The sequence below is a fragment of the Dermacentor variabilis genome, chromosome 1 (assembly GCF_050947875.1).
Source record: "Dermacentor variabilis isolate Ectoservices chromosome 1, ASM5094787v1, whole genome shotgun sequence".
In the NCBI taxonomy this organism is placed as follows: Eukaryota; Metazoa; Arthropoda; class Arachnida; order Ixodida; family Ixodidae; genus Dermacentor; species Dermacentor variabilis.
In genome coordinates, this window is record NC_134568.1 from 135,507,337 (window position 1) to 135,526,437 (window position 19,101).

The window sequence follows — 19,101 nt, forward strand, 5'->3', positions numbered from 1 at the left end:
CGCTTTACGTAGGTGTGTTTCTCCGACTATACGCCGTGTAACGGCGGTCGGCGCAGCAATGGAGTTTTGCTTCGCTCCGCCACGCATTGCAGATCCCGAAAACTTTCGAGGCTGACCGTACATGTTGCGAGGTTATAAGAGGGGAAGTCAAACTAGATTATGATCGAAGGTATATACTTAAGATGGATATGATCATGTATTAACATAACATTTCAGACGTGCAGCGCGTCTATATGCAGTTCCCTCTTTCGCCTTTGCTCCATAAGACATTCAGGGTCCGGCTGTCGGCACACTTGCGCCCGTGCAGTCAGGGAGCCCAGCCAGATGCGAGAATGATTGGTTTGCAGGACGGCATTTTGGTTTTGGAAAACTTTACTGCGTCTGACTTGTTTGCAACAAAAAAACAACACAAAGAGAAAAAAAAATGACGTTTTACGCCTTCAGCCTGGCACACAGAAGAACCGGGAGAGAACTTCACTCGGAGAAACCTGCAACAAAGGAATGTCACAATGAAGGGCACATAACCTTAATTGCAACGGTACGCGATTAAGACTACCACTCGATTTATGCGAGTGAACAGCGAATGACTGATCTCGATTAAGTTAAATGAAACTTGGACGTTTGTGCACAACGAAAAAATACATGCCTGTCACTAGCATGAACGCTAACAAACATGATGTGGGCGCCGTTCGCGTAAATCCCTTCATTGTTTTTAAGATATGCGAGCTAAAGTAGACAGACCCAGGCCGGAGAACAAGCTTGCTCGTGCGCGTGATATACGCCACCGGTGCCTGCCCTTTCGAAGTTCACGATGACGCGACATAATTGTCTGCGCTTTTCTCGATCTACAATTACTACAGCAGAAAGAACTTGAATGAATACGTTGTAAGCAACGGTTGTAGTATGAATGATGCAAGAACACATTGTTTGCCTCACACACACCAAATCGCAGACTGCCGGGTGGCAACAGCAGCCACTCAGACGAAGTACATGGAGGTCTGAAGCGCCTCCAGGACCCGCACAGCCTCGACATACTGGCTGGTGGCAACGTTGTCGCCGCTGCCCCCAGATGAGTCGCTGCTGGAGCTGGACACGTTTACCTTGCTGACGATGTGGTTTTTGGCCCGGAACGCGGCCAGGTGCGCGTAGTAGACGGGTGCTGGGATGCTCACACTACGGGCGCACCGGGCATACGTGTGGCAAAGGTAATAACTGAGCTTCTGCAGCTCGTCTGCGGTGAAGCTCGAGTCGTCCCAGACGACGTAGTAGTGTGCAGGCCGGCTGGTGCCCTGCGAACATCACGCGAGGCATTTCAAGGGAACTCGGCTGAACCGATGCTGCGTGCTGGCGCCGATGCCTCATACACTCGTAGCGGATGCCCGTATACGTAGCCCCATGTCTACTATTCCTGCAGATCTGTTCTAGAGAGCGCTGTTTCCCAGGGATTCAACAAACGGCACCTAAACATGCTCAGGGCAACAAATATAAGCCATCAAGCACATAATTCCTTCATTAAAACAAATATAGCTATGCCTTCTTTTTTTTTTTCGGGGTTGAATTGGCGCATCTACTCAATGGGCTTCATGCCAAGTGGATCGATCGCACAGACAGTGCAAAAGTAAACTTGCTTCACCCCGAGGACGGCGGGACGATGGGCCGAAACCGATCGCGGACACAAGTCAACCGCGGCTGCGCGGTGGGGGTTTGCCCGCCTTGCCGGGCTGGTGCGTAATAGTTAGGCCGCCACACGCGTAGGAGGTGATTAACAGTTTTATAGCACTTAAGTGCGTCACGAAAAAGTTGTTTAAGCCTTGATCAGATTCCGAAATGGGCGTTGGACCGCCGTAAACTTTCATACTCTAGCAAATACTGTTGGACGAGTTTGCGCTCGAACGCTTGAGCTGTTTCATTTATTGTACGGTGTATATGGTTAGTAAATATGGTGGTGAATGTACAGAGCAATTAAAATGTGTTTAAGACAACAATCTCTAACGTAGTTCAGAAATATGTACGTATGACTATAAATATATCCCCAAATAACATACAACTTGGTACACAAATACACAAACTGACTTGCTAACAAAAATAACTTTTTTTCCTAAGAGCAAAAATCTCGGGCAGTTTCTGATTAGTTATCCTACAAAACAGTCGCTTCAACGTGCTCTTTATTCAACTTTGAAATGTAGCAAATTTTTCTTTTTAAAATACTTTCGAACATGCTAAAAGCTAGCGCGACAATCTCTTGGAATATGCTAAATATCAATAACCACAAATTAGCTTTACTTTATGCACCTGAGGATCAGTGCTGGGCTTATTTCTATTTAATATCAACGATTTGCCTAATAACATTTATTCCCGAGTCTGTTCGATGACGATTGTGTTATTCGGCGAAACGTAACTAACAATTCGGAAATGATTACTTCAGAATGATATAGATGACCTAACTCAGTGCAACTGCACGTGGCACATGGCTATAAATAATGATAAATGCAAAAGCATGTGCGTAACTAGGCGTGATGTCTCACCGTCGTATTTCCTTAGCAATAACTCCCTGCAAACCACATCCTTGGTGTTTCCATATGGGGCCACTCGTCCAGGAACCAACACATCGATCTCTTAATATCTAAAGCGAACGAAATCTTAAGCTATTTTAAAAGAGACATCTACATTTCCCTACTGTGGCTAAAATTGTTATGCTTAACACTACCAATGTTCTACCCGAGCTAGAATACACCTCGCCAGTACGGCACTCGCATAACAATGCACTAATACAGGCTGCTGCAGCAGTACAAAATTAAGTACGCTCGTTTGTTCTCAGACAACTATCATCGCACTACTAGCGTCACAGAAATGAAAGCCATACGCGTAATCTTCACTTCCTAGACAGCCGCAGAAGGCACTAACGAATTTGTCTTTCTCCCAAAGTGCATTCTCACGACCCCGCTTTTCGTTTCTTGTTTATACTTCCAGCACCATTGCGCTCACGTCGCCTTCATCATCCCCATAAGGGTAGCGTACCACATTTTTGAACAACTGCATGCTCACAATCATTTGTTCTTACAACCGCAAGGGACTGAAATCATTACCCGCCACCATATGCTGATGGAAGTGCTTTTAAAAATGCGCTATCAAGCCTACTATGCAAATATTGTACGAATAGTTACTTTTTGTGTGTACTATACATTAAGGGTACTGAAAACAGATAAAATGTGTCAGTGATACATCTGTATGCCGCTCAATCTGCTTTTGCAAGTCAAATCTCCGATTCGACACGGCATCACGTAGCGCCCTTTCGCATGCTTTCTCCAAGGTGCTTGCATCCCTCTTCAGGTGCATTGTTAGTGCTACTCATAAACTAGAGTTGGTATTGTCTGTATTCTTCATCTCGGCTACACCACGGCATTTTATGCCCGCGGGCAAAGAGCTTCGCAAAAGTGGCAGTACCTTCCGTGAACCGAGTGTCCAAGGTAACTCGCGCGCATGGAATCTGTTCTTTGAGCGTTTTATTTGCACTACAATGACTTTTTTTTTCAAGTAAAACGTTTAGCGTAAGTACAATTGTCCTCGGGCAGCTTTAAAGATTGCCCACGAGTGAAATAAAGAACCCGCTGGTGAAACGCTTCGCGCGAGGTGCGCCGGAAGAAAACGACCCCCTTCCTCGCAAAAGGCATTCCAGTCATTACCTGGATGCCGAAGTGGCTGCAGAGGAAAAAGTCGAAGTCCAGTGGGTGCGTGACCACCGAGTCGACGGTGGTGCCCGGTGGCACGTTGCGGAACTTGCCGACGCCGTCGCGGTCGCTGGCCGGCATGAAGCGCGTGTGGTGACGTTTCTGCACCACGATGAAGGTGAGCGCCGGCTCGTACGACTCGTTGGGCGACAGCTCCTTGCACGCAAGCCGGATTGCGCTTACCTGCGAGGGCCGTCGACGTGACACGCCAATCTAGGTCGCCATCTTTTATACGGCGGAAGACGTAACGCCAAGTCTCTTTTAACAGAGCGATGAATACAGCCAGCTGGTGTGTGTTCACTGTCATTGGGTTATGCCCATCAACGGGGACAAGTTGAACACTGACGGGGAACGAAGACACAAACTGACGGAAAAGGGCGCTCTTCGGGTCAGTTTGTCTTTTCGTTCCCAGTCAGTCTCGTGCCCGTTAGTGTGCATAACGCTATAACGCTGAATAGAGTTTCCTATGTAAAATTTAGTGAAATCTGGCACAGTGATCGCTGAGTTGCATCGTCGGAATGATTTAGTATAGCCCGTGGTTTAGACTAATCTTTGTGCTTGTGACTTGAGACATTCTGGTGGCTTTGACAGGCTTTGCCTGCATTCATTATATATAGCCAACATTTCCAAGGAGTAACATTTTTCTGCGCGCACGCATAATAATTCCAAATTATTGCATTGTGCTGAATGGGATAACTGAAAGTCAACTCATTTCCAGGCTGGCCTAGTCACCATGCCTATGCATTTCCGTCAAGTGTTCTTGCAGGAAACTGACGTAGAGAGCCTCGATCTCTGGATATTCGGTTGTGCTATTGCAAAGTTGCAAAATTCTGCCGGAATGAAAAAAGTAAGTCGGTTCGCAATGACTCAAAGTAATCGATATGTTCCTATCATTCACAATGATAAACTTACGATTGATTCGATCAGCACGAAATGTATTCATCGTGTAGAGAAGTGCGGTGTTGAGCGCCGAAGTTCGCGTCAAGCGTTAACCCCAGAGAACGTATGCGCCCCTTGGCAAGCGAAAGTTACTCAGCGAGACGGATTCTGGTCTCAATCCGTACCACAATTCAAGCATTTAGTGTGCAACTATGGAGACAGATCATTGCCTCTCGACTAGCAAGAAGGCCGTGTGGCTCTTTTCGCATCTATATAGTGCTTTCGCTCTCCAGTAGTCCTTTTGAAAGACGCACCGATCTGCAAGTTGGACGCGCTCACCTCGCGGTTGCGGACTTCAAGGAACTGCCCCTCACTGACGCCGTCCCGGTAGAAGATGATGCGCTCGGGCTTGTGCCTGGTGGCACGGAAGAAGGCCTTGAGCATGTCTTTCATCATCTCCTTGAGATCCTTGATGATCTCGACGCGCGCCTTGGCCTCGGCGTGTTCCATCTGGATGCGAACGGTGGCATGGAACTTGGACGGGATCGAGTCGAGGCTCCCGACGCAGGCGGCGATCGAAGGCCGGATCCGGTCGCCGGGGGACGGGTGAGAAACGTCGGCTCCGATGATGATGACTGGCTTCTGGAACAGCGTGGGCTTCTCCTGAGCCAGCAGGCTGTTATTAGTGCCGCCCATCTTGGCGTTGATCTTTTGGCACAGGTTCTGCACCAGGGCCACGTTGCACTTCTTCACCACGTTGTTCTCCAGCAGGCACTGAGTGCGCAGCCCGAGCTCGGTCTCCGCAACCTGCTTGATCTCGGCGTAGTTGGTGGTCTTGGTGATCACAATGACGACCATCTGCAGCTTGCTATGCTTTTGCTGCTGCTCTCCTAGGATGGAGCGTATGGAACGCCGGTTGTGATCGGGCGCCGAGATCTCGATCGGCTGCTCGATGCGCATGCCAAGTTCCATGCCGATGCGTATAAGCATCTTGACGAAGTTATCAAGGTGGTCGCGCTGCGCGAACCGGCTCAGACTGACCAACGTCCAGCGTTCCACGGTGGCTGGCTTGTAAAAGTGCTGGCCCCGAAGATCCCACGTTCCCTCGCGCGGCTTGCTCACGGAGTTGTTCTCGAACACCAGAGACGGCGGCTCGAGCACTCGACCCTTGAGCTGCATTGGGTCGGTGCTGATCTTGATGTTGAACTCGCGCAGGTAATCCTCGGTGCTGTTCACCAGGTCGCGCACCGACTGCCGGATTTCCTGCGAGTCGGAACAACATTTCTATGAGCTGGGAAAGCGAAATCTTACTCTGGCGAACTTGCACTCGGCGACAGTGACTTGTATGGCCAACAGCCTAGCTTTCATGGAGCAAAAAATCTGACCCTTGTATACGAAGGCTATTATATTTTCTTAAGAGGCTTACAATGTTAAGCTAATTTCTGTTTAGTTGGCAGAAATTGGAATTTCAGGTCTTTCAAGCTGCCTATTATTGCGATACTATACGGGGTGATTCTACGAAGTCGAAGTAACATTTAAAAATAGCCATTTTGAAATGGTACCGTCGGAGGCATGCCATCACTGGTGGTGACCATGACGTTATGGGCGATAAAGCTGTCGCTAAGTAAAAATAACGTTAATTGGACTTTACGCTTTGTTTCAGAGGGCTCATCGTAATTGGGAAATTGAAACGAGCTCTCCGTACAAACGATATCAACTTTTGGATCTAGAAAAATTCGATTACCCGCAGAATTGTGGCACGACGAAATTCGGCTAGGAGAGCGCGCGTAACAGAGGCTGCAGCAAGCGCGCCCCTCGAGGCGACGTTCTGCTCAAGTCGCCCTGGAGCGCGCTGGCGAGCTGCTGATTGCCGTGTAAGCAGAACATCAATAGCATTTTGCTTGATCCAAACGTTGATATGGCTTGACCGGAGAGCTCGCTTCAACTTCTCAATTACGAAGAACCCGCTGAAACTGAATGCCTAAAAGCCATTTAATTACATTTTGCTAATTAGCAACTCATTACCATGTATCACCCGTCACCTCGTGGTCGCCACCACTGACGTCTCCGATGGAACCGTCCTTTTAATTCGAAAGAACTATTCTTACATTTTACGAAAATTCATCGTAGACGCACCCTGTATACAGAGATTTTGGAAATTAACAGCGTTTTTTTTTAAGTAAGGCGGAAAATGGAGAAATTCCTAGTGTAATCTATCTGAGCATTGTGTTTCTATTTTTTTTTTGTTCGCGGAATGTATGCACTTGTAAACAATACCTGGAAGCGCTTGAACGGCGGCTTGGCCGTGCGCTTGATCATCTCGGCGGTCTGGTTTTCGTCGAGCTTCTTGCGGCAGTGCTGGCCCTCGACCAGCTCGCACACCTCGAGGGGAATGAAGACTGGGTGTTCGACACTTCCACTCTGCAGGCAGGGAAAGTGCGGGTACAAGAGGCGGCTGTAACGTTTCTGGAAGTACTCGGCCACTGAAGTTCTCGCCCCGTCCTGGTCGAAGAAGATTTCCTTGGCAGACTCCTTGGTGACTCGCACAACCTTGTACTTCCGCGGGTAGGGCAAGTGTGTGACTTTGACGCGCAGCCCCTTGAGCTCCTTGTTGAGCCGTGCGTGGTGGAAGTCGCGAAGCGTTTTGAAGTCTCCGGGCTGCATCTCGCGCCGACTGTCACTGAAGATCTTGCACATGAAGTTGACGACGGGCAGGCACTCGTAGAAGGCAGTCGCCGACATGTCAACGTTCAGCATGGGCTTCCACTGGGCCGCCCGCACGCTCGTGTAGTAGCCAAACCAGACCTCGCGGCCACCGCCCAGCGCGTTTAGCTCGTGCGGCGGTGGTGCCTTGAAGAAAGACCGCCCGACGGGCGTCAGCTTGATGGACGGCCCATGGCGCAAGACGATGTCAATGGCCTGCAACACCTCCTGGGGCACGGTGTTGACGCGATTCTGGTAAACTGCGTGCAGGGCGTCCAAGTTGACTGTGGCCGCGTACTGGATCTTCACGACGAAGTTCTGGATCCTCTGGTCCTCGTTCAGGTCAACGGAGAAAGTGCGCTCGCGAAAGGGTAGTTGGCGCCTCGTGTACAGGTTTTTGCGGCCGTCGAAGGCCGGTATGCAGTTGGAGATGTCTTGTCGGTACTTTTCGACGAGCAGTTCTATTACTATGCGATTGATCTTTGTGCTGAGGCAGCGGTATTTTTTCTGCTCAGGTACCTTGGCACCCGCGGAGGTCGCGGAGTAAATCTCCACGTCATAGTGATAGACGTTGCCATCGGGGATGTCGATGTTGAAGTGGTTGGCGATCAACTGGATCTGCCGTCCAAGCTTGCCGTGTGCAGGTCGCCGCGGAAAGTGTGAAGGGAGTGACCGTTCCATCTCCTGCGACACAGTTATGCAAGTTTCACCAATCTGATGATCTAATAGAGTGTTAGCTTGACCGTAAACTTATTAGTATTATATAATTGTTAGCATAGTCATTTTATGATTTTCCTTCGACGATTGAGAACACACGCAAAGCAACGTTTTAAATGCATTGTAGTTGGACAAAGCGGCACATGTCTACCATTGTCGGTACTGGCATACACGGTAAACTGCACGTGGTATAAATTCGGAAACTATGCAAAGATGTTAGACAAAGCTGCCGTCCTTGTGGCTTTACTTTCACGCTAGCTTACAGGCAGTAATTTTATTTAGCTAAGCTCTTTTTGCGGTGCAAAAGTACCTTCGTATGCAACAAATTAGAAAACGAAAGCTTCGTTGGCCACGTGAGTAATGATAAGACAGGCATCCGCCCCTCTAAAGAAGCGTCCTCCCGCTTGCGCATTTTCGCAGAACTCCTTTTTGCCGCTTCAAAAGGGCTTTCGCCGCGACCGCCGGCTGCAGAACAAGCTCAGTCCTCGTCTAAATTACAGAGGTCACCCGAAAGGAGTTGTGACGTCCGGTGTGCTGTTTTCGTATCACCGCGAAGGTGTACGATACAGCGCACCGCACAACCATTACTGCAGCATTTGAAGACGGCGGGGACGTCCCTCACTTGGTGTATTTCCTCCGACATAATGCAGCGCGACACAGAGCGCTTCGCCCGACCCCGGAGGCCACTTTGCGCTACGTCTTTCATAGTCACTGTAAGGGGTGCAGTGTAGTTGCCAGCGTATGTGGCGTAGGCTGACTCGTACAAGGCCGTTTGCTACACGACGTTACACGACCGGGCATAGCTTAATCGTTAACATTATCCATCTATCTGTATCGGCGTTTAAACTTGTTCTTGCGAATCACATGGAATAAATATGCTAGCAATCTTCACGCACTTTAAACACCGAATATTTCTTAAGCCGTACGATCTCCTATAGTCGGCGACCACGTAAGAATCGCAATGAGATGCGTTCTCAAAACCACAGCGCAGCTGCTTTCGCCTCTCTGAAGGAGACGAGCCAGGCGGCGTCCGCTCACAGCTTAACAACGGTGATCTGCTAATGTAAGTGCCATATTTAACGAAATATAGAAGCGCGTTGTTGAAAGCTGAAATAGCATCTTGAAATATCATAAATGGCGCTGATGTCAGTATCACCATAAAATTTGCCAAGACGCACATGTTTAACCAGAAAACCTGTTAGCGAAAGAGCACTGTAAGCAGAAGACGTTTTAGACTAGTAAATTTGCATGAAGTCTCGGAAATGAACGAACACAATTGGCTGGTGCAATGTGCATGTATGTATATTGCGTTCGAGTTGCGACAGCTTACATGGAACCTTTATACAGCGAAGATGTATATGGCTAGCGTTCCATGCATTCTTGTTCTCTGTGAATAAAAACTATAAACATCAATGGCTCACACCCCCGTAAGCGTTCACGCTCCCGTAAGCAAGCAAAAAATGCAATGGCTCATAGCCCCGTAAGGCAGAGGCTACAAGCATTCAGCAAAGTGAAGCGAACAGTGCTTAAATTCTTTCTAATCACGCACACAAAATAAAAGAACAACATGTCACAAACTCATCATCAATGGCTCGTAGCCCCGCCAACAATGGCTCCTACCCCCGTATAAGCGAGCAAAAAATGCAATGACTCATAGTCCCGTAAGGCTCATGGCTACTCATTCTGCATGAATTAGCTCCGATGACCCTATCCCTGTTGTCGTTACCGGTGATTTCAATATGGGTGTGTCGGTGCCGAAAAGGGTGCGGTTCACGCGCTTCGTGTTGAAGACATATCCCTTGCGATGCCACACCGATCAGGCCCAACCGACCAACCAGCGGCGTACGTGCATCGATGCGACATTATCAAAGAATGTGATTGCAGTTGCGAGTGAAATGGCCACTGATCAAGACAATAAGGGAGTGTGCGTACTATTCCTCAGGATTACCACCCATCATGGCAATAAACGAGATCGTACCTGTGCTCCAAATTACATGTTACCTCCGTGTCGTGTGCTAAACAGCTTCGCTGTTCAACTACCTTCGCAGAGTGGAATGGTTCATGATTTTGATTTATTATTAGGTTGTCACCTACTTTAGGTATCTTGCACGCAGACCATAGCTACTTGATCGCCACCTTCGATGTAGCGAAATGCGTTCTTTTTGTGGTGAGAACAGTATAGGGTCATTTCTCATCTGACACAAAGAATAACTGGAAATGGTCAGCCGTCCTTGGGACGGTTGAGTTTCTCGAGCAGGTGGAAGCCATGATGAGCGAGAACTTTGAAAGGCGACCATCGCCGAGCAGCTTCAAGAGGCAAAATCAACAGCTACGCTTTCGGCGCACGATGTCGACCATTACGCTGTGTGAGGTATTTGCTTGCTGCCCCAGCGCATGCACGTGAGACATAAGAGTGGCTGGCTGTGGAGATAGGCGGCCAGTTCACCCTCATTGTGGCCCACCGATAGTACCCAATATAAACCTGCTACGCTGTTATGTATAGGTGACGGCGTCATGGAGAGGGACGCGAACATGTAGGCACACAGTGCTAAAACAAAGATATCATTAAAGGCTGCTACTGTGGAAGCACTGCCCAACACCGACGCGAACTATCTCACAAGAGCCAACCTCTGAGCGGAACTCGGAAAATAATTGAGACTGAACAGGGAGCTTTAGCGGGGCCCCAACTCCGATGCCGCCTATTCAAATCCATGTAATAAGCAGAAATGCCTTTGAGATAAAGCCTCGGTCAAGTGTAATGAAATTCGTTGCATTTAAGAGAGAAAGTAAAATTGTTGCGACTGTTCGAAGTGAAATGTTAATTTGAGTCCTGTGCTGTTTTATAGGAATTACCGAACGTCTGCAAATCTGAAAAACAACAAAGAAGCGCGAAATTTACGATTACGAATTCAACTCTGCATCAAGAACAGATATCGCAGTTATGTAAACTGCATTCGCCAGAGTATCTTAAGGTAAGGGGACAAATTTAGTATATTAACTAGCAGCTTACGTGAATTTGTCACTAATTTTACAAGGGTATTGCAAAAGTTCACAAATTAGTGGTGTACTTAAGAGCCACGCATAATACATCAATTTTGATCGCCTTAGACGTAATGTTAGATGCAGTTCACACAATTGCGATATTTTTCATTGTTAAATAAGAGTTGAAAGCTTCATTCAACGTTTTTCATGTAACTAATGGCCTAAATGAAAAATTCGCTTCTAAGAGTCTAGATGTTACGCTGCTTTTCATGCAACCAATGTAATTGAATTCGGCGGCGTGGTTGCCGATTAAGAACACTTTTTCCTTTCCCGTGTATTTAGGTAGGAGCCCCCAAGCTAGAGCTTCGTTTTAGGGTGGCTTTATTCAACAGACTTAGAAAACAGCGGCAAAAGAGAGTACGAAACGTTTGGAACGAACATATTCAATTTTGTCTGAAATATATCGCTGCGATTGCTTAATTAAAATTGAATTCCGGGGTTTTCACCTGCAAAACTGCGATAAGATTATGAGGCACGTCGTGCCCTTACAAAAATGACTTTAGACTGTCTATAGAAAGTCTATAGACTTTTCATAGACGACCTTTCCTTTCTATAGATTTGGACTTTTGTTGATATTAAGTCTATAGACTGTCTATAGACGAAAGTCGATAAAGTTTCTATTTCTTTTTGTCTATTCGCAGTCTATAGACGGTCTATAGAAAAAAGTCGATAAGGTGTTCGTTTCCTTTTTGTCTGCTTCCCCTCTATAGAATGCCTACAGACGAAAGTCGACACAGTCTCTATCTATTTCTGTCCATACTTTGTCTTTAGACTTTCTATAGACGAAAGTCGATAGGGTTTCTATTTCTTTTTGTCTATTCGCAGTCTATAGACGGTCTATAGAAAAAAGTCGATAAGGTGTTTGTTTCCTTTTTATCTGCTTCCCCTCTATAGAATGCCTACAGACGAAAGTCGACACAGTCTCTATCTATTTCTGTCCATACTTTGTCTTTAGACTTTCTATAGACGAAAGTCGATAGGGTTTCTATTTCTTTTTGTCTATTCGCAGTCTATAGACGGTCTATAGAAAAAAGTCGATAAGGTGTTTGTTTCCTTTTTATCTGCTTCCCCTCTATAGAATACCTACAGACGAAAGTGGATACAGTCTCTATCTATGTTTGTCCATACTTTGTCTATAGACTTTCTATAGACGAAAGTCGATAGGGTTTCTATTTCTTTTTGTCTACTCGCTGTCTATAGACGGTCTATAGAAAAAAGTCGATAAGGTGTTTGTTTCTTTTTTGTCTGCTTCCCCTCTATAGAATACCTACAGACGAAAGTAGACACAGTCTCTATCTATCTTTGTCCATACTTTGTCTATAGACTTTCTATAGACGAAAGTCGATAGGGTTTCTATTTATTTTTGTCTATTCGCAGTCTATAGACGGTCTATAGAAAAAAGTCGATAAGGTGTTTGTTTCCTTTTTATCTGCTTCCCCTCTATAGAATACCTACAGACGAAAGTGGATACAGTCTCTATCTATTTTTGTCCATACTTTGTCTATAGACTTTCTATAGACGAAAGTCGATAGGGTTTCTATTTCTTTTTGTCTACTCTCAGTCTATAGACGGTCTATAGAAAAAAGTCGATAAGGTGTTTGTGTCTTTTTTGCCTACTTCCCCTTTATGGACTACCTATAGACGAAAGTGGATACAGTCTCTATCTATTTTTGTCCATACTTTGTCTATAGACTTTCTATAGACGAAAGTCGATAAGGTTTCTATTTCTTTTTGTCTACTCGCTGTCTATAGACGGTCTATAGAAAAAGTCGATAAGGTGTTTGTTTCTTTTTGTCTATTTCCCCTCTATGGACTACTTTTAGACGAACGTCGATACAGTGTCTATTTATTTTTGTCCATATACTTTGTATATAGACTTTCTGTAGACGAAAGTCGATAAGATTTCTATTTCTTTTTGTCTACTCGCAGTCTATAGACGGTCTATAGAAAAAATTCGATAGGGAGTTTGTTTCTTCTTTGTCTACTTCCCCTCTATATGGGCTACCTGTAGACGAAAGCCGATACAGTTTCTATTTATTTTTGTCCATACTTTGTCTGTTGACTCTCTATATTATGGACAATAGTCGACAAGGTTTCTATTTTTTTCTCTACTCCTGGTGTATTGAATGTCTATAGAAGAAAGTCGATAATATGTAATTCCGAGTTCCCATACCCCCCGCCCTCTGCGAACGCGATGATATGGCACTGGTTCATGCACGACGGCACCGCAACCCTGGCGCGGCGGGCAAACCGTGCAGACTGCTAGTCTGCGTTCGGTGCAGCTGCACCGAACGAGGATCGGCACCGTCCGAGTCACCAAGGTCTTCCAGGCACCCGAAGGCCCTAAACCTGGCTGCTTCCCGGACGTACACTTCGCGAAGACCAGGTGGTGAAGGTCAGATGGTGAAGATGTGGCAAAGGGGGTGAATAAGTGGCGAAAGCCCGCAGACCAGGTGGTGAATTCACCACCTCTGAGTTGTCGTGGTCTTGCATGTCTATATATTAACAATAGACAAACATCGTTAATCTGGGCCCAACCCGTGTACGCTGTAACCAAGCGCAGGTACCGGTGGATAATACATAGCTGCATTTGATATAAGCCACTAAAGTTGTATACTGCTGAGATTGCTATAGAGCCTATTTGTAGACTTTAGTATACACATAGTGTATACCTCCGCATTTGTTGACCACATATGATCTACGTAGTCACTCTCGGCAATCCCAAGACAGTCTTCACAGTTGTCGCATCACTTTTGCGGCAGTAGAATAACGGAAGCGAAACGCCGATCCAGTTGTTAAAATATATGTTATGAACGCCAGCTTCAGATACAAGTGGATTCGAAACAGGCATCAAGCTAACAGCAAAGACACTCGTAATGTTTGTAGCTGACAACGCGGACTTTGTGAATGTGCCATGAACCGATGTCGCGCATGTGGTGTTCGCGTTGTGTGTCGTCCGATTCTCGGATACTTTTCACATTGTCTTCATATCTCGGCTGCGTCACTAAGATCGGGCGACTTTTGTTGCCTAATATCCTGCACTATAAACTCATCAAAGTTTCTCATTCACTTAAAATAGGTGCCAAATTCTCTGAGCCCACCCAGTATTTCGCCGGCGGTATGCCTGCGCAGCCACGCATATGAGTACCTCAATGCTGTACTGATTGCTTTGACCTATCATCGGAACAGAAAATTAGCACTAACATACGTGCGGGCATCACATTTAGCGGTACGCTGGAATATATGCTACAAATACGCTGTATTACTCATCGACGCTGACAATAATGCGTCTAAAACGTCTGAAGGGCACCGTAACGGCTTTTACAAACAGCGCATTCATGTTAGCGTTCCAGTCTCAAAGGATAGCCCACAGCGTTTGTCTTACAACCTGCCAGCGCATATCCTTCGTCCACGAAAAAAATGCATAACGGAAAAGAAAAGCCACCCGTTCCGGCGCGCATGGCGCATCAGAGAGAGAGAAAGAGACAAAGAAAAAAATGAAGGAGGAAAAGGCGCTCACACTCCTCCGAGCGCGCACGCCCTCCGCGCGGAGCTCCTGCGCATGCTCGGAGTTCTTGCGCATGCGCGGCGGTGCGCCGTCTCAACGAGCGCGCCAGGCACGTAAACGGTTGTGCCGGTGTGCGGTGTCTCCCTGAACGTCGGTGTCTGTGTATGCGTGTCTTCTTTGTGGCATCACAAGTCAACTACATTGAATGGTAAGCTTTATCAAAGACGTTTTGCGTCAATACCTCATGATTATGTGAGCGCATTTCGTAGCGCGAACCGGCTGCACGTAGCGCAGGCGACTCGGGTATAGTGTCGGTTTGTCGTTGACATGGTTTGATAACGCGCTCCTGTTCTCGCTTCTACTATACGGAATGTTTTACGGCGAGCGATCGCTCGTGCTTGTTGATTTTATCATTATAGCTTAGGTGCGTAAAAAAGGAAGTACACCATGTTTTAACTTGATACTGAGCTACCACTAAGCGGATTGTGTGTGTTGGGCAGCCAGTGTGGTAGATCTCATTTAGTGGCGCTTGATCCGGCCGCGATGAATGCTGCACCGTATGTGTAGCGAAATTCTCGTGACACGCTTTACGCATATATCTCGAAATTGTTTTAGCATCAATAATTTTCAAACAGACAGGCATAGTTGAATAACTGCTAGCGTACTAGGATGAAAGGCTGTGTTTGCGGGGCATGCATCAACAGTGTGTGCGCTGCCGTTTTCGCATAGTTTAAAAGTAGCAGTATTTTTAAGGTTCCTGGCAACCAATCTAAATAATTTTGGGAAGTTACAGCAAGCAAAACACGAGACTTGAAGAAATATCTAGTAGAAATCTCTAGATTCACCCAATCTATTTATATGCAACCACAAACCCTTTTGGAGCATGAAACCTGCGATAAGCTTAGTCACTTGCAGCTCCGCAACTTAGCCGAAAAAATTAGAGAACAATAAATTAGTCGCTCCGGGAACACCTTTACACGTTTCAAACTGAAGGCATTGCGTTTGACGGTAGTTGGAAGATTTGTTTTTTGTCTCTTTTTTAAACAATTTAGCAGCAGAAGTTATCTTTCGAGCTATATGAAAAGCGTTAAGCGGCTTCCGATGCTTCGGCGTTCTGTAGTTTACGTGCTCTTAATCACAAGGCAGCTGCTGGCGCAGATTCGCATTGTGCTAATCGTGCATGGTATGAAGCCATTGTCGCGCGTAATAAGTGTTCCGGTTTTCATTACTGTTGCATGTAGCGCCGTCGTCTTGGACAGACTGCATACAATATGCGCTGTACAACAGAAAAAAAGAGCCAGATTATCAATTTGGTGGTCTTTTCTAAGTAGATAACGCACAGATTATTCAAATAATTCAGTGGGCATTGCATTTGTTCTACCCTTATCAACACACCTAAGAGATCGTAACATGTTTTAGTTGATAAGTAACCTGATCAGTACGCCCCCATTCATGTGCATTCTACTGAAAGTGTGGCAAATGTATTCATCTCGAAGTATGAGAAAAGAGACATTGCAGACTGTTCTAAGCGGAAGTAAATTGCAAATCTTAACGTGATTGTTCAAAACTGCAGTCAGTATGCTGAGCATGTTAGTTCGGCACGGGCATATTGTATTAACACCTGAAAAATGTGCACAGTCCAGCCGGGTATCTTTGTTTCAACAAGTATTATTATAGGAATCGTTTGGGATTCTCGCATTTCTTTTATTTTTATAAGTACACTGTGTGTCACATGAACCTGTCCTAAAACGAAACGTACCGTTGCTGGCACCGGCGACCATTACGGTTGTCTAACTGCTTATCATACTGTAGTATAACGAAACATCATAATGGTACTGATTAATATTCCCATGTAGTCTTTAGTCAGAGGTAAACAAAGTTAACTAGAGGCATAAGTGATGAGAGCAAATTATATTGAAAACTACTACTGAAGCGTAAAAATAACTAATTGTATAACTCATTGTATAGTTTTTCCTCACATTGTTGCATTTGCTTTACGTGTGTCTCTGTGTCTTCCGTGCTGTACTCGTGTGGCCATCAATTACGAACTTGCCGAAGCCCTTGTCAGCTTTATTAATCAAGGGATTCAAGTCAGTTGAATCTAACACTGCATGTCAAGTGACTGACGTGTTATTCGTTTTATCTAAATATTATGGACTGGCAGTACTTGGCAAGCATTAAACCACAATATTCTTTTTATTACACTTAAGCTGCAGGCGTCATAGATTGCCAGAAAATTTTCATGAGAACAGCCAGGGAAGGCTTGGAAAAAGATCGGGAAATTTTAAAATGGCCACATAGGTATGCTGTCTTGTTATATGTCATACAAAGTTGCCAGAGAATCTCTGAGTTAAATATATTTTTAAAACGTTTCACCTGATAAAAATTGAAGGAAATTGGTTCCATTTATTGAAAAATAAAAGAAAGTCAAGCTTACTGACAAGGCATTTCTTACTCAATATGTGTTTTTTTGCGTTAACTAAACGTCCTGAACCTCGATAGCCTAGAAAAAATTTTCATCTTTCAAAGCACCTTAAATAATTTACTGTAATAGAATTCATTCGAACTATACTATCAGTTCTGTTTCCTAGGAGGTGCATATCTGTCGTGCCATGACACAAAGTGCTCGTGTGGTATTTCGGGTGCTCATGTGGTATACCTAACTTGGAAACCTGTTAGCACGCCCAAGAGGCCTCATTACCTGTAACAAATTAAGTGACCATATCGATACAATCAGCCCATCTGCCTTCCGTTGAAGTTATGGCCAATCACCCATTCATTTAAAAGTATGAGAAAGACATTTAAATGTGTATTAAGCAAAATAAATTACAATCTTTGGCATGATACTGTGAATATTCCAGTCACGTCTTCTGAAAATATCCCTCTGCACGGGCATACTTAACTACCAGCCAAAAAAAATGTACAGACAGCCCAACTGGGTAACGTTTCAGCAATAAATATAGAAACCATTTGGGATAAGTACAATAATGCATCATATATGAACGTGTCATAAAAGGGAACATACTGTTGCTGGCACGAGCAGCAGTTGTGACTGTTTAATTGTTCACCATACCATGCAATAAAACTTCCATAAAGGTGCTGATTTGTATTGACAAGCAGCCATTAGTCATAGTTAAACCGCATTAAGTATTGACTTCGATGGTTTGAGCAAATATATTAAGCTGCTTAATGAACACACAAAGAATATACACTTGTTATTTTTGCCTCATATTGCTGCATCTACTTATTTGCAGCATACACCTGCAGCACCTTTGGGACTAATGACACAAAGGTCAAGGCCAGCCTGGCGACCATGCTTGCCAAGGAGTAGTGTAAATATTTAATCTGTTTCCATAATAGCATACGACATGAATTTAAGGAATTCATCTATTATATCGAGCAATAAAAACGGTGAATGCATTGCTGGCGCATTTGTTTTATTTTTCGCACTGCATGATTCAGCACTATATAAATTCTTTCTGTTTGTGCAACATATATGAAAGTACAGCTGGTTCAGAAGCATTATTAATCTACTAACGGTAATGCATAAGTGCAGATGAAAAGGAACAGGTGTACATGCATAAATACATTCAAAACTTTTTGCTACCGCATGTAAACAAAAATGTAAACTAACTTGTAGATAGCCGCTATGGAGTTATGGCCTTATACACTCTTTGTAGACTTGTCTATAAGATGTCTGTGTATATAGAGTGCCTATAGATTAAAAAAAAAATTCATATTTGTTAACAAATGTCTGCAGAATGTCATAGAAAAAAAGTGTATCGGACTATAAAGTTCTGTTTTTGTAGACTGAAGTCTATAGAATGTCTATAGACTATCTATATACATTTGTATATAGACATTCCATAGACTTCAGTGTACAAAAGTAGAACTGTATATATAGTTCTACTTTTGTAGACTGAACTGTATAAAATGTCTACGGACAAATCTCATCTGTAGACATTCTATAGACTTCAGTCTACAAAAGTAGAACTGTAAGCCTATACACTTGTCCATAGACAGTCTATAGACAGTCTATAGACTCAGACTTCTTATAGACTAGTCTATAAAAAGTGTATGGCCATAAGTCTCTAGACTGTCTATAGGCAGTGCATAGACAGTCTATAGACTCAGACTTTTTATAGACTAGTCTATAAAAAGTGTATGGCCATAAGTCTATAGACCGTCTATAGACAGTCTATAGACTCAGACTTCTTATAGACTAGTCTATAAAAAGTGTATGGCCATAAGTCTATAGACAGTCTATAGACAATCTATAGACTCAGACTTTCTATAGACTAGTCTATAAAAAGTATGGCCATAAGTCTATAGACTGTCTATAGACTGTGTATAGACAGTCTATAGACTCAGACTTTTTATAGACTAGTCTATAAAAAGTGTATGGCCATAAGTCTATAGACTGTCTATAGACTAGTCTAAAGAAATGTCTATAGACAGTCTATAGACTCAGACTTTTTATAGACTAGTCTATAAAAAGTGTATGGCCATAAATCTATAGACTGT

At 44.8% G+C, this 19,101-nt stretch overlaps 1 protein-coding gene across 3 annotated transcripts in view; it reads right to left on the bottom strand.

Moving 5' to 3' along the window:
- Positions 1 to 416: 416 nt before the first annotated feature.
- The window catches only part of LOC142584973 (protein argonaute-2-like), a 44,313-nt gene continuing 25,628 nt past the window's right edge, over positions 417 to 19,101 (bottom strand). For all 3 annotated transcript variants that reach the window (XM_075695371.1, XM_075695380.1, XM_075695388.1), the window contains 5 exons: positions 6,885 to 7,994; positions 4,947 to 5,870; positions 3,684 to 3,911; positions 943 to 1,289; positions 417 to 488 (listed from right to left, as the gene is read on the bottom strand). In XM_075695371.1, coding sequence (XP_075551486.1) covers positions 978 to 1,289; positions 3,684 to 3,911; positions 4,947 to 5,870; positions 6,885 to 7,994 — 2,574 coding nt within the window. In that variant the 3' untranslated portion in view covers positions 417 to 488; positions 943 to 977. The remainder of the gene's footprint in view (positions 489 to 942; positions 1,290 to 3,683; positions 3,912 to 4,946; positions 5,871 to 6,884; positions 7,995 to 19,101) is intronic.